General features: G+C 42.1%; 1 protein-coding gene across 3 annotated transcripts in view; it reads right to left on the bottom strand.

Moving 5' to 3' along the window:
- The window catches only part of CCDC88C (coiled-coil and HOOK domain protein 88C), a 131,243-nt gene extending 130,283 nt beyond the window's left edge, over positions 1-960 (bottom strand). For 2 of the 3 annotated variants that reach the window (XM_086708997.1, XM_086708998.1), the window contains exon 1: positions 699-960. In XM_086708997.1, the coding sequence (XP_086565123.1) occupies positions 699-758 (60 nt within the window). In that variant the 5' untranslated portion in view covers positions 759-960. The remainder of the gene's footprint in view (positions 1-698) is intronic. The other variant, XM_086709000.1, reaches the window with a different exon arrangement.
- Positions 961-13,797: the final 12,837 nt, after the last annotated feature.

The raw sequence follows: 13,797 nt of genomic DNA, 5'->3' as shown, positions 1-13,797 counted from the left end.
AGTCACCCCCAAGCGCACAGTCTAAAGGTCTCTCGGGTAAAGGCGAGCAGGGACGGTGTAGGAAAAGGGGGTCACCCACACCCACTCACCCTTCAGCAGGCACCAAGCCCACCCTTTTCTAAGGCCTCTACCCGCTCCTCGTGCCAGGCAACAGAAGCCAGAGAGGAGGAAAACTTCCTCCCCGCTTTTCTCCAGCGTTCCAGGGCGGAGGGGGGAGGAAAAAAAAAACCCAAAAGGGAGTTTTCAATAAATTTCTCACGTCTCAAATCTACTGGAAAGGACTGCGCCGACCCCAGCCTGTAAACGTTCTCACTCGGAAACCCCCAATTCCCACCGCCATCCACCCGGCCTCAGGGATTCAGAAACTACACGAGGATATTTTTGGAGAGTGGGTCCTTTACTCGAGTGATCAAGTCATGGGGAGGCCCAGGTGACTACTCAGACCTTGTCCACTCCAGGGACACAGCCCAGCGCCCGAGTGGGAACAGGTGTACCCGCTCAGACCCCGGTCGGAACAGGCGCAACGGCTCCCAAGTTGGAAATGCCTCCGGACCCCGGGGCTCAGACCCCGACCCTGGCCAGGAGCACTTACTGAGTCCCTCGCGTTCCGGAAGCTACCCCGTACCCCGGGAAGAGAGAACGTACGGCTACCGCCGGTGCACCAACAATAAGGCAAGGAGCTAGTCGGGAGCACTCACCCAGGTCACCAGCGGGCTCTGCAGGAAGAGCTCCATGAGCTCCGAGACGGTCACGTCCATGCTGAGGCTGCGCCCGCCGGCTCCACGCCCCGGTCCCCCGCGCCGCGGCACAAAGCGGCTCTGGCAGCAAGCGGCGGGCGCGGGGCTGCGGCGGCTCGCGCCCGGGAGACAAAGGCGGGGCGCGAGCCCACGTTCCGCGGCTACGGCGGCCCCGCGCCCCGCCCGGGGCTGGGGGAAGGGGAGGGCCCGCCACTCGGGGAGGAACAATGCGGGCGGCAGCCCCGCCCCTCAGCAGCCCCTGGCAGCCGGCGCGCCGCCTCGCGGTGCCGGAGCCGGGATCCCGGACGCTGGCGCTGCTGCGCTGGGAGCTGGGAGGGGGCGAAGGCCCGCACGTGTGCGGGGGGAGGGGGCGTCCGCGCGGTAGGCGGGGCTGCCCCCACGTGGGGCCGCAGCCACGCACCCACGCTGAGCGCAGCAGCCTCGGCGCTCGGGGCCCCAGCACGTGGCACCTCCCTGCGCGCGTGCGCCTGCGGCGGGCCCGAACTCCCAATGCGGGCCAGAGCGCGCGGGCGCTGGCGCCCCCGTGCCTACCCGGGAGGCACGCCGGAGACTCGGGCGCCCTGCTTCCGAGGGTCGTCCCCGGCCCACCGCACGCTAGGGGCACAGCAGAGCCAGATCCCGAGACCGCCGGCCCCGAGCAGGTGCAGCCCTTCGGCCACGCGGAGTTCCAGCCGCCCAGGTGCCGCCAGAGGCCCCGCCCCGGCCTGTGGCAGAAGAGCGGAGCCCGCCCCCCCTCACGTGCTGGCGTCGGTCTCGCGTGCAGATGGGGCGCGAGCCCGGAGGTCACAGGAGGAAACTTAGTGTTGAGTTTAGACCGTAAGAACGCGACCTCTTGCGTCCCGCCGCGCCACCTCCCGGTCTGCCTCCCTTTTAAAAGTTCCAGTAGGTGAACGGTGATGCTCCTTGGGCCCGCCCCACTGTGATCCCGACCCTCAAAACTACCGCCTCTTTGCCGTAGAGGAGCCAAATATCGGATTCCAAATTGGAGGACGTAGCAGCAGTTTAGTGGAGGAAGACAGGAGAAAGGAAAAGGGCCCAACTGGATGGAAAGCAAGCCCTGGGACCCGACCAGTCTGCTGAGACAAGTGCGGTGGACCCAAGTTCCTGTCTCTGCCACCTCACCTTGGGCTGGTAATAATTTCACACTACGATTCAGTTCATTGTTCAAAGCACTTTATGCGATTTAATCTAATCCTCACGCGTTGTCCAAGTAAACCAACCGGTGTGGAGTTGACCTGAAGCGCCTAGTGTATTTCTTTTCAAGTATACAGTAGGCATCAAATAGCTGGGTTGGTAGTCAGTTCGAAGTTGGCTGCCAGGTGTTGAGCCTGCGGCATCTGCCGGTGAAGTGTGGTATTGCAGCCGAGTTCTCTCATCTTGGGCTGGTGAGGGGGTGACATTGCGGCCCCAAGAGCCAAGTGGGTGATTAGAAGTTCCTAAAGAGAAATGTGGAAGTCAAGGTAACTGAGGAAACAACTGGGACACTGCGAAGGAACTAAAATTTCTAACCCAAGTAGTTTGCCCATGCACCAGAAATTTATTAATTCCCTAGTTGCCCTTAATTGTAAAATCGGTTGGAAAACAGGTGTAGCATGTATCTACATCCATCTTTGCTTGGAAGGTCTTTGTTCTGTAAAGTAGTGAATGCCTGAAGGACCAGAGTGTTTTCCACATTGCCCCCAACTCTTCTGGAGACGCAAGGAGGGATCTTTAAAGTTATTTGATAAGCATACTGTTTTGTGCTAAGAAACACATTGAACTAATGAATGCTTTGTGACAGTGGGGATGAGACATTTCTCATCATGGTGAGAGAATTTGTCCCTAGGGACATTGGTAATCCCTGGGCCACAGGTCGAAAATTTCTGATTTGGGGTCAATTAGCTGCCGTGTTGGTTCATGATCATTGATGTATCTATCGTTCATTGCCTAGACCTTAACCTCACCCTATTCAGAGACTGCTCAGCATTCTTGTTTCCTGAGAGGCAGGGGGTCAGGTAATCCAGAAGGTGCCCAGGTTACAGGGTTGAAAGTCTTTGAAAGGCTGGACCACCTGTACAAGGTACTTCCTAGAAGCCTTTTAATTTCTAAAATTGAAATAAGAACGTTTTCCCCTATGTGACTTTAAAATATAATTTTGAGGGCCAAGGTGGTGCATGTGAAAGGATTTATAAAGATCCATAATGACAGTCTCTTGCTGATCTTTTGCAGAGGGTTCTATCACCACTTTAATAAGAATTCTTTCATTGGGGTATCTGGATGGTTCAGTCGGTTAAGCATCGGACTTTGGACTTGCTCAGGTCATGATCTTGGATTTGCGAGTTCAGTCCTTGCATGGGGCTCTTTGCTGTCAGCGCGCAGCCCACTATGGATCCTCTGTCCCACTCCCCCTCCCTGTCGTACTGTGCACGTGCTCCCTCTCTCATAAATAAACATTAAAAAAAAGAATACTCTTAAATAAGAATTGTTTCCCTGAAGTCTCCGTTGGATTGGAGCATAGCTTCAGGGAGCCTACACACAGGCCATCTGCTAACCACTAAGCAGAGCCTCTCCATCCCCACCTGAACACCCTTTGGCTTTCACTCCGTCTGTCTGAGACTTCACTCTTTAATTTTTTTTCTTGCTTGTTTCTGTATAAAAAGTAATTTCTCTGCTTTAGACATTGCTTCTTAGGACTATTTTAATTACGTTCTTCATTCTGAAAAGGAATTTTCCTTCCCTTCTTGGAAAATGCTGGCTCAGCACTGTCAGCTAATGGCATATCTAGGTTACCTGATAGCTTAAATTATTTGTGCAACTTGGGGGTGGGGGTCAGGAATGGCTCTTTGTTAATGTGTCTTCGTATTTGGTTTCTGTTGGAATGAGTGTGTATTTCATAATTTAAAAATATTTTTCTTACGTCAAAACAGACCTAACCTAAAACTCACCATCTTAACCACTGTGTTCGGTTTATCAAAATTGAATACATTTGCATTGTTGTGAGGCCATCACTACCATTCATCACCATCACTCTTTTCCTTTTATAAATCTGAAACTCTATACCTATCAGTCGCTCTCCATTCTCTCCTCCCCCAGCCCCTGGCAGCCCCCATTCTACTTTCTGTCTTTATCACGTTGACTATTCAAAGTATCTCATATAAGTGGAATCATACGGTATTTCTCTTTTTGTGACTGGCTTATTTCCTTTAACATAATGTCGTCAAGGTTCATCGATGTTATACCATATTTCAGAATGTCCTTCTTTTTCAAAACTATTATTCCGTGGTATGTATACATCACATTTTGTTATCCACTTATTGGTCAATAGACACTTAGATTGCTTCTTTGTCTTAACTATTGTGAATAATGCTGCCCTAAATACAAGTGTGCAAAATACCTCCTTGGGACCCTGCTCTCAATTCTTTTTTGAGTATATACCCAGAAGCGGGATTGCTGGATCCTATGGCAATGCTATTTTTAGTTTTGGGGGAACCTCCCTCCTGATTTCCACAGTGACTCTACCATCGTACATTCCACCAGCAGAACACAAGCATTCTGATTTCTCCATATCCCCACCAACACCTGTTTCTGTTTTGTTTTGTTTTGTTTTTTTGTAGGAGCCATCCTAATGGGTGTGAGTGGGATCTCCCTGTAGTTTTGATTTGCATTTCCCTGATGATTAATGTTGAGCATCTTTTCATATACTTACTGGCCATTCGTATATCCCCTTCGAAGAAATGCCTACTTTTGAATGTCTGTGGTTGTTGTTGAGTTTAAGGAATCCTGTATATATTCTGAACATGAATCCCTTATCAGGTAAATGATCTACAAATATTTTCTCTCATCCCATGGGTTGCCTTTTTGCTCTCTGGATAGTGTCTCTTGATGTACAAATTTTAAATTTTCACAAAGTCCAGCTTGCCTTTTTTTTCTTTTGTTGCCTGTGGCATCATATCCAAGAATTTATTGCCAAATCCAATATCCTGAAGCTTTTGTCCTATGTTTCCTTCCAAGTTTTATTGTTTTAGGTACTTGATTCACGTTGAGTTGATGTTTGTATGTGGGGTTAAGAGTCCAATTTCATTCTTCTGCCTGTGGATAATCCAGTTTCCCCAGCATCATCTGTTGAAAATACCATCCTTTCCCCATGAGTGGTCATGGCACCCTCATAAAAAGTCATTTGACTGTATACACAAGGGTTTATTTCTGGATTTTCCATTCCATTGGTCAAGATGCCTCTCTCTATACAAATACCACAGTGTTTTGATTACTGTAGCTTTATAGTAGGCTTTAAAATTTTTCTTTTTCCAATTTGATATAAAATTGAACTACAACGGTGGTTAAGGTATAGAGCAAATGATTTAACTAATACATTGTAAAATGATTACCACAAGTAGTTAACACCCAACACTTCATATGCAGTGTTAACTAGAATCACCATGTTGTGCATTAGTACTGATTTGTCTTATAACTAGAAATTTGTACCTTTTGGCCACCTTTATCCAGTTTTCCCCTCCCCCTTAGCTTCTGTGTCTGGGAACCACATTTTCTATTCTACAAAATGTGTGGGGTTTTTCTTGTTTGTTTTGTTTGTAGATTCCATGTATAAGTGAGAGCAGATGGTATTTGTCTTTCTCTGACTTATTTCATTTAGCATTATGCCCTCAAGGTCCAACCATGTTGTTGCAAATGGCAACATCTCATTCTTTTATGACTAATATTCCACTGTATATATGTACCACAACTTCTTTATCCATTCATCCATCAGTAAACACCTAGGTTGTTTTCATGTCTAGGTTATTGTAAATAATGCTGCTATGAACATGGGTATGCAGATATCTTTTTGAGTTAGGGTTTTTGGGTTTTTGGTTTTTTTTTTGATAAATACCCAGAAATGAAATTGCTGGATCATATTGTAGTTCTATTTTTAATTTTTTGAAGAACCTCCATACTGTTTTCTGAGTGGCTGTACAATTAACATTTCTACCAACAGTGCACGAGGGTTCCCTTTTCTCCACATCTTTGCCAGCATTTGTTATCTCCCATCTGGCCATTCTGACTGGCATGAGATAATATATCATTGTGGTTTTGATTTGCATTTCCCTAATGATTAGTGATATTGAGTATCTGTTCATGTACCTATTGGCCTTTCATTTGTCTTTGGAAAAATATCTATTCATATCCTATGCCCGTTTTTAAATTGGATTATTTGTTCTTTTGCTATTGCATCATATGAGTTCATTATATATTTTTAATTTTAAACTTTAGCAGATACATGGTTTGCAAACATTTTCTGTGGGTTGCCTTTTCATTTTGATCATTTCTTTTGCTGTGCAGAAGCTTTTTAGTTTGATGTAGTCCCTCGTGTTTATCTCTGATTTTGTTGTTTGTGCTTTAGGTGTCCTGTCCAAAAATATCAATGCCAAAACCCATGGAAAAGGTCTTTTTTCCTATATTTTCTTCTAGGATTTTTATGGTTTCTGGTCTTATATTTAAATTTTTAATCTATTTTGAGTTAAATTTTGTGAGTGGTATAAGTAAGATAGGGGTTGAGTTTCTTTTTTTTTTTTTTTTTTTTTTTTTTACGAATATCTAATATTCATGGCACCATTTCTTGAAGAGACTGTCTTTTCTCCATTGAGTATTCTTGGCTCCCTTGTCAAATATTAGTTGACCGTATTTGCATGGGTTTATTTCTGGGGTCTCAGTTCTGTTCCTTTCGTCTGTGTTTATGCCATATAGCATTTTGATTATTATATTTTTATAGCATAGCTTAACATCAGGAAGTGATTGTGCTGCCTCCTGCTGTGTTCTTCTTTCCCAGGATTGCTTTGGTTATTCAGGGTCTTTTGTGGTTCCACATAAATTTTAGGATTTTTTTTTTTTTTACTTAAAAAATGCTATGGGAACTTAATAGGGATTGCATTAAATCTATAGATATATTTGGGTAGTGTAAGCACTTTAACAATATTAGTTCTTCCAACCCAAATTACATTTATTTGTGTCTTCAGTTTTATTCATTGTGTTATAGTCTTCAGTGTAGAGATCTTTCACCTTCTTGGCTAAACTATTCCTAAGTATTTTTTTTTTGTTTGTTTTTGATGCTATTGTAAATGGGATTTTTTTTTTCAGATAGTTCATCATTAGTGGATAGAAATGCTACTAATTTTTGTATGTTAATTTTGTATCCTACAACTTTATTGAATTTGATATGACAGGGTTTATTGGTGGAATCATTAGGATTTTTTATGTATAAATTCCTGTCATCTGCGAATAGAGAAAATTTCACTTACTTATTTCCATTTCTGATACCTTAGATTTTTCTTGCCTGATTACTCTGGCTAGGACTTCCAGTACTAGATTGAATAGGAGTAGTGAGAGTGGCACCCTTGTCTTGTTTCCGATCTTGGAGCAAAGGCTTTTAACCTTTCACCATCAAGTATGTTGTTAGCGGTGGGCTTGTCTTATGTGGCTTTTATTGAGGTTCATTCCTTCTGTGCCTAATTTATAAAGAGATTTTATCATGAATGGATGTTGAATTTTGTCAAATGGTTTTTCTGTGTCTGTTGAAATGATCCATGGGATTTTTTTCCCTTGCATTCAATAAGATGTATCACATTGATTTGTACATATTAAATCATCCTGGCATCCCAGCGATAAATCCCATCTGATCATGGTGAATGATCTTTTTAATGTGCTGCTGAATTCAATTTGCTAGTATTTTGCTGAGAATTTTTTGTATCTCAGTTCATCAGGGATATTTGCCTATAGTTTTCCTTTCTGGTAGTATGCTTTTTGGCTTTGATACCAAGGTAATGCCAACCGTGTAAAATGGGTTCAGGAATGTTCCCTCCTCGTCTGTGTTTTTTATTTCTTGTGGGTTTTTTTGAGATATAATTAACATTATATTAGTTTCAGATATACGGCATAATTATTCAGTGTTTGTGTGTGTTGTAAAGTGATGACCACATGTAAGTCTAGTTAACATCTGCCACTGTATGTAGTTACAAATTTGTGTTCTTGTAAGAATTTTTAATTTTTAACATTTACTCTGTTAGCAACTGTCAAACATGCAGTACGGTATTATTATCTATAGTTACCAAGCTGTACATTACATTCCCCTGACTTATTTTACAAGAGGAAATTTGTACCTTTTAACTCCTTTCACCCATTTCACTCACCCCCCTCAACCCACAGCCCCACTGCCAACCACCAATCTGTTCTCTGTATCTATGAGTTAGGTTTTTTTGTTTTTGTTTTTAGTTATTTTTTTAGTTTGTTTATTTTGAGAGGGAGAGAGAGCGCGCACATGCAAGCATATAGATGGAGGGGGGACCTGAGGAGGGGGGAGAGAGAGAATCCCAAGCAGACACCAGACTGTGAGTGCAGAGCCCAATGCAGTGCTGGACCTCATGAATCGAGCCATGAGATCATGACCTGAGCTGAAATCAAGAGTACCACGCTTAACTGACTGAGCCACTCTGGCGCCCCTGTTTTTGTTTTTGTTTTTGTTTTGTTTTGATTTTTTAGTGTTTTTATTTATTTTTGAGAGAGACCGAGCATAAGCGGGGGAGGGGCAAAGAGAGACTGAGACAGAATCTGAAGCAGACTCCAGGCTCTGAACTGTCAACACAGAACCCCCCATGGGCCTGGAACTCCTGAACAGCAGGATCACGACCTGGGCTGAAGTCAGGCGCTTAACTCACTGAGCCACCCAGGCACCCCTGTTTTTGTTTTTTAAAGATTCCACAAAGAAACTATATCATACTTGTTTTTCTTTGATTTACTTCAGTCAGCATAATGCCCTCAAGGTCCATCCATGTTGTGGCAAATGGCAATATTTTATTCTTTTTTATGGCTGAATAATGCCATTTGTACATGTGTACCACATTTTCTTTCTCCATTCATTCCTTGATGGACACTTAGGTTAATTGTATATCTTGTCTGTTGCAAATAATGCTGCAGTGAACATTGGAGTGCATGTATCTTTTTTGAATTCAAATTTGAATGTTTTTGTTTTCCTCAAATACCCAGCAGTGGAGTTGCTGGATCATATGGTAGTTCTATTTTTAATTATTTGAGAAAAGCCATACTGTTTTCTATAGGGGTTGCATTAATTTACATTTCCACCAACAGTGCACAGGGTTCGCTCTTCTTCACATTCTCACCAACACTTATTATTTCTTGTCTTTTTGATAATAGCCATTCTGACAAGTGTGACGTGATATCTCTTCATGGCTTTGATGTGCTTTTCTCTGTTGGTTTGTGATGTTGGGCATCTTTTCGTATATCGGCCATCTGTATGTCTCTTTAGAGAACTGTCTATTCAGATATTCTGCCCGTTTTTAAATCAGATTGTTTGTGGACTATTTCTTTTTTTCTTATTTGGTATTGGGTTGAGTTCTTTACATATTTTGGGTACTAACCTTTCATCAGATACATGACTTGCAAATATTTTCTCCCATCTGGTAGGCTGCCTTTTCATTTTGCTGATGGTTTCTTTTGTTGTGCAGAAGCTTTTTAGTTTGGTATAGTTCCATTTGTTTATTTTTGCTTTTGTTGCCTTTGCTTTTGGTGTCAGATTTTATTTTTTTAAAACATTTTTTTTAATGTTTATTTTTGAGAGAGAGACAGAGTGTGAGCCAGGGAGGGGCAGAGAGAGAGAGAGGGAGACACAGAATCCAAAGCAGGTTCCAGGCTCTGAGCTGTCAGTACAGAGCCCGACGTGGGGTTTGAACTCACAAGCTGTGAGATCATGACCTGAGCTGAAGTCAGACGCTTAACCGACTGAGCCACCCAGGCGCCCCTGGTGTCAGATTTTAAAAGTAGCACCAAGACCAATGTCAAGAAGCTTTCTGCCTATATTTTCTTTTAGGAGTTTTATGGTTTCAGGTGTTGTGTTCAAGTCTTTAAGTTATTTTGCATTAATTTTTGTGGACAGTGGAAGATACCACTCCAGTTTCATACTTTTACATGTGGCTGTTCAGTTTCCCCAGCACCATTTATTGCGAAGGCTGTCCTTTCCCCATTGTATATTATTGGCTCCTTTGTTGTAAATTAATTGACCATATATGCATGGGTTTATTTCTGAGCTCTCCGTTCTCTTCCATTGGTCTGTGTATTTTTTTTTTTAATTTTTTTTTTCAACGTTTATTTATTTTTGGGACAGAGAGAGACAGAGCATGAACGGGGGAGGGGCAGAGAGAGAGGGAGACACAGAATCGGAAACAGGCTCCAGGCTCTGGGCCATCAGCTCAGAGCCTGACGCGGGGCTCGAACTCACGGACCGCGAGATCGTGACCTGGCTGAAGTCGGACGCTTAACCGACTGCGCCACCCAGGCGCCCCTGTGTGTGTATTTTTATGTCACTATCATACTGTTTGGTTACTGTAGCTTCGTAATGTAGTTTGAAATCAGGGTGCATGGTGCTTTCCACTTTGGTTTTTTCAAAATTGGTTTGGTTATTCATGGTCTTTTGCGTTTCTATACAAATTTTAGGATTGTTCCATTTCTGTGAAAAATGCTATTGGAGGGGCACCTGAGTGGCTCAGTCAGTTAAGCATGTAACTCTTGGTTTCAGCTCAGGTCATGATCTCAAAGTTTGTGGGTTAGAGACACCTGCATCAGGCTATGCGCTGACAATGCAGAGCCTGCTTTGGATTCTTTCTCCCTCTCTCTCTGCCTTTCTCCTGCTAATGTGCACATGCTCTCTCCCTCTCAAAAATAAATAGGGGTGCCTGGGTGGCTCAGTTGCTTAAAAGTCTGATTCTTGATTTCGCCTCAGGGCATGATCTCACAGTCGTGAGATCGAGCCCCTTGTCAGACTCTGCACTGACAGTGCAGAGCCTGCTTGGGATTCTCTTCTCTCCTCTCTTCTCTTTTTTCTCTCTCTCTCCTAAAATGAATGAACTTAAAAAGAAAAAGAAAAATGCTATTGAAATTTTGATAGGATGTCATTGAATCTATTGTTTTGGGGGTCACATGGACCTTTTAACAATTTTCTCCCAGTTGATGTGCATGAATATCTTTCCGTTTATTTGTATTTTGTAGTTCCTCTGTTCCTTTCTTTTTCTCATGCTCTCTTTCGTGGCTTGATTTTCTTTAGTGGTATGTTTAGATTCTTTTCTCATCTTCTGTGTATCTATTATAGGTTTTTGCTTGTAGTTACCATGAAGATTACATATAACAATTTATATTTATAACAGCCTATTTTAAGTTGATAACAGTTTAAGTTTAAAGGCATTCTCAAAGCACATTTTTACTGTTCCCTCATGTTTTATGTTTTTGATGTCACATGTCACATCTTTTAATGTTGTGTGTCCCTTTACTAATTATTGTAATTATGGTTATTTTTGCTACTTTTGTTTTTTAGCTTTTAGGCTAGTTTTATATAATGCATCTTCTACCTTTACTATATATTTACCTTGGCCGGTGAGGTTTATGCTTTCCTGTGTTTTCTTGTTGCTAGTCAGCTTAAAGAAGTCCCATTAGCATGTCTTCTAAGGCTGGTTTAGTGAGGATGGACTCCTTTGGCTTTGAGTGTCCAGAAAACTCCATCTCTCCTTTAATTTTGAATGATAATTTTTCCAGGCAGAGTATTCTTGGTTGGAAGTTATTGTCTTTTAGCACTTTTTTTAAAATTAAGTCTTTTTTTTAATTTTAATCTAGGATAGTTAATATACAGTGTTACATTAGTTCCAGGTGTATGGTATAGTGATTCAGCGATTCTATACATTACTCAGTGCTCATGGTGACAAGTGTGCTCTTTACCCCCTTCCCCTGTTTCAACCATTATCCCCACCCCACCCTCCACCTCCCTTTGGTAACCATTTGCTCTCTAGAGTGTGATTCTTGGTTTCTCTCTCTTATTTTTCTTTGTTAGTTTTTGTTTCTTAAATTCCACATACAAGTGAAATCATACTATCTCTTCTGACTTGTTTGACTTAGCATAATACTCCCTAGCTCCACCCATGTCGTTGTAAATGGCGAGATACCTTTCTTAGGGCTGAATAATATTCTATTATGTATAGATATACCACATCTTCTTTATCCATTCATCTATCGACGGACACTTGGGCTGTTTCCATAATTTGGCTATTGTAAATAATGCTGCAGATGCAGAAGACCTAGGGGTGCATGTATCCCTTTGAGTTCATGCTTTTGTACTTTTTGGGTAAATACCCAGTAGTGTGATTGCTGGATCACAGGGTTGTTCTATTTTTAACTTTTTGAGGTACCTCTGTACTGTCTTCTACAGTGGCTGCATGAGTTTGCATTCCCAGCCCGGTGCATGAGGGTTACTTTTTTCTACATCCTGACCAGCACTTGTCCTTTTTTGTATTTTTTTTATTTTAGCCACTGTGACAGGTGTAAGGTGATATCTCATTAGAGTTTTGATTTGCATTTCCCTGATGATAAGTGATGTTGAGCATCTTTTCATGTGTCTGTTGGCCATCTGAATGTCTTTGGAGAAGTGTCTATTCATGTCTTCTGCCCATTTTTTTAAAAGTTTTTATTTGGGGCTCCTGGGTGGCTCAGTCAGTTAAGCATCTGACTTCACTTCAGGTCATGATCTCATGATTTGTGAGTTCAAGTGCAGCATTGGACTCTATGCAGATAGCTCAGCCTGGAGCCTGTTTTGGATTCTGTCTCCCTCTCTCTCTGCCCCTCCCCCACTTGTTCTCTCGCTCTCACTCTCTCTCTCAGAAATAAACGTTAAAAAATCTTTTCTAAAAGCATTTATTTTGAGAGTGTGGGGGATGGGTGGAGAGAAAGAATCTCAAGTAGGCTCTGAGCTGTTACCACAGAGCCTAATACGGGGTTTTATCTCATGGAAGCGTGAGACTGTGACTTGAGCCAAAATCAAGAGACCGATGCTTAACCCACTGAGCCACCCAGGTGCCCCCTTCTGCCCATTTTTAAATTTGATTATTTGAGTTTTGGGGGTGTTGGGCTGTATAAATTCTTTATATATTTTGGATACTAATTCTTTATTGGATATGTTCTTTGCAGATATCTTCTAGGTTACCTTTTAGTTTTGTTGATTGTTTCCTTCACTATGAGGAAGCTTTTTATTTTGATGTAGTCCCAATAGGTTATTTTTGCTTTTGTTTCCCTTGCCTCAGGAGACCTATGTAGAAAAATGTTGCTATGGCCAATGTCAAAGAGATTACTGCCTTTGCTCTCTTCTAGGATTTGTATGGGAAGGTCTCACATTTAGGTCGTTAACCCTTTCTGAAGTTTATTTTTGTGTATGGTGTAAGATAGTGGTCGTGTCATTCTTCTGCATGTTGCTGTCCAGTTTTCCCAACACCATTTGCTGAAGAGACTGTCTTCTTCCCATTATATGTTCTTTCCTCCTTTGTCAAAGATTAATCGACTGTATAATTGTGAGTTTATTTCTGGTTTTCTATTTTGTTCATTGATCTAATGTCTGTTTTTATGCCAGTACCATCCTGTTTGGATGACCACAGCTTTATAACATAACTTGAAGTCTGGAATTGTAATACCTCCAGTTTTGCTTTTGTTATTCAGGATTGCTTTGGCTATTTGGGATCTTGTGTGGTGCCAAACGAATTTTAGGATTATTTGTTCTAGTTCTGCAAAAAATGTCGTTGATATTTTGGTAGGGATTGAATTAAATCTGTGGATTGAGTAGTATAGACATTTCAACAATATTTTTCCCATCCATGGAATGTCTTTATTTTGTGTCCTCTTCAGTTTCTTTCATGAGTATTTTATAGTTTTCAGAGTACAGGTCTTTCACCTCTTTGGTTAAGTTTATTCCTAGATTTTTTTATTGTTTTTGGTGCAGTCGTAAACGGGATTGTTTTCTTAATTTCACTTTTCTGTTTCTTCATTATTAGCATGTAGGATTGTGACAGATTTCTGTATGTTGATTTTTGTATCATGTGGCTTTACTGAATTTTCACTTGTCAGTTCTAGTTTTTTGGTGGAGTCTTTAGGTTTTCTATGCATTGTATCATGTCAACTGCAAATAGTGAAAGTTTTACTTCTTCCTTACCAGTTTGGATGCTTTTTTTTTTTCTTATCTGATTCCAGT

Source organism: Puma concolor, chromosome B3 (assembly GCF_028749965.1).
Source record: "Puma concolor isolate L17-30 chromosome B3, mPumCon1.1.hap2, whole genome shotgun sequence".
Taxonomy (NCBI): Eukaryota; Metazoa; Chordata; class Mammalia; order Carnivora; family Felidae; genus Puma; species Puma concolor.
This window is presented reverse-complemented; position numbering and strand designations above follow the sequence as displayed.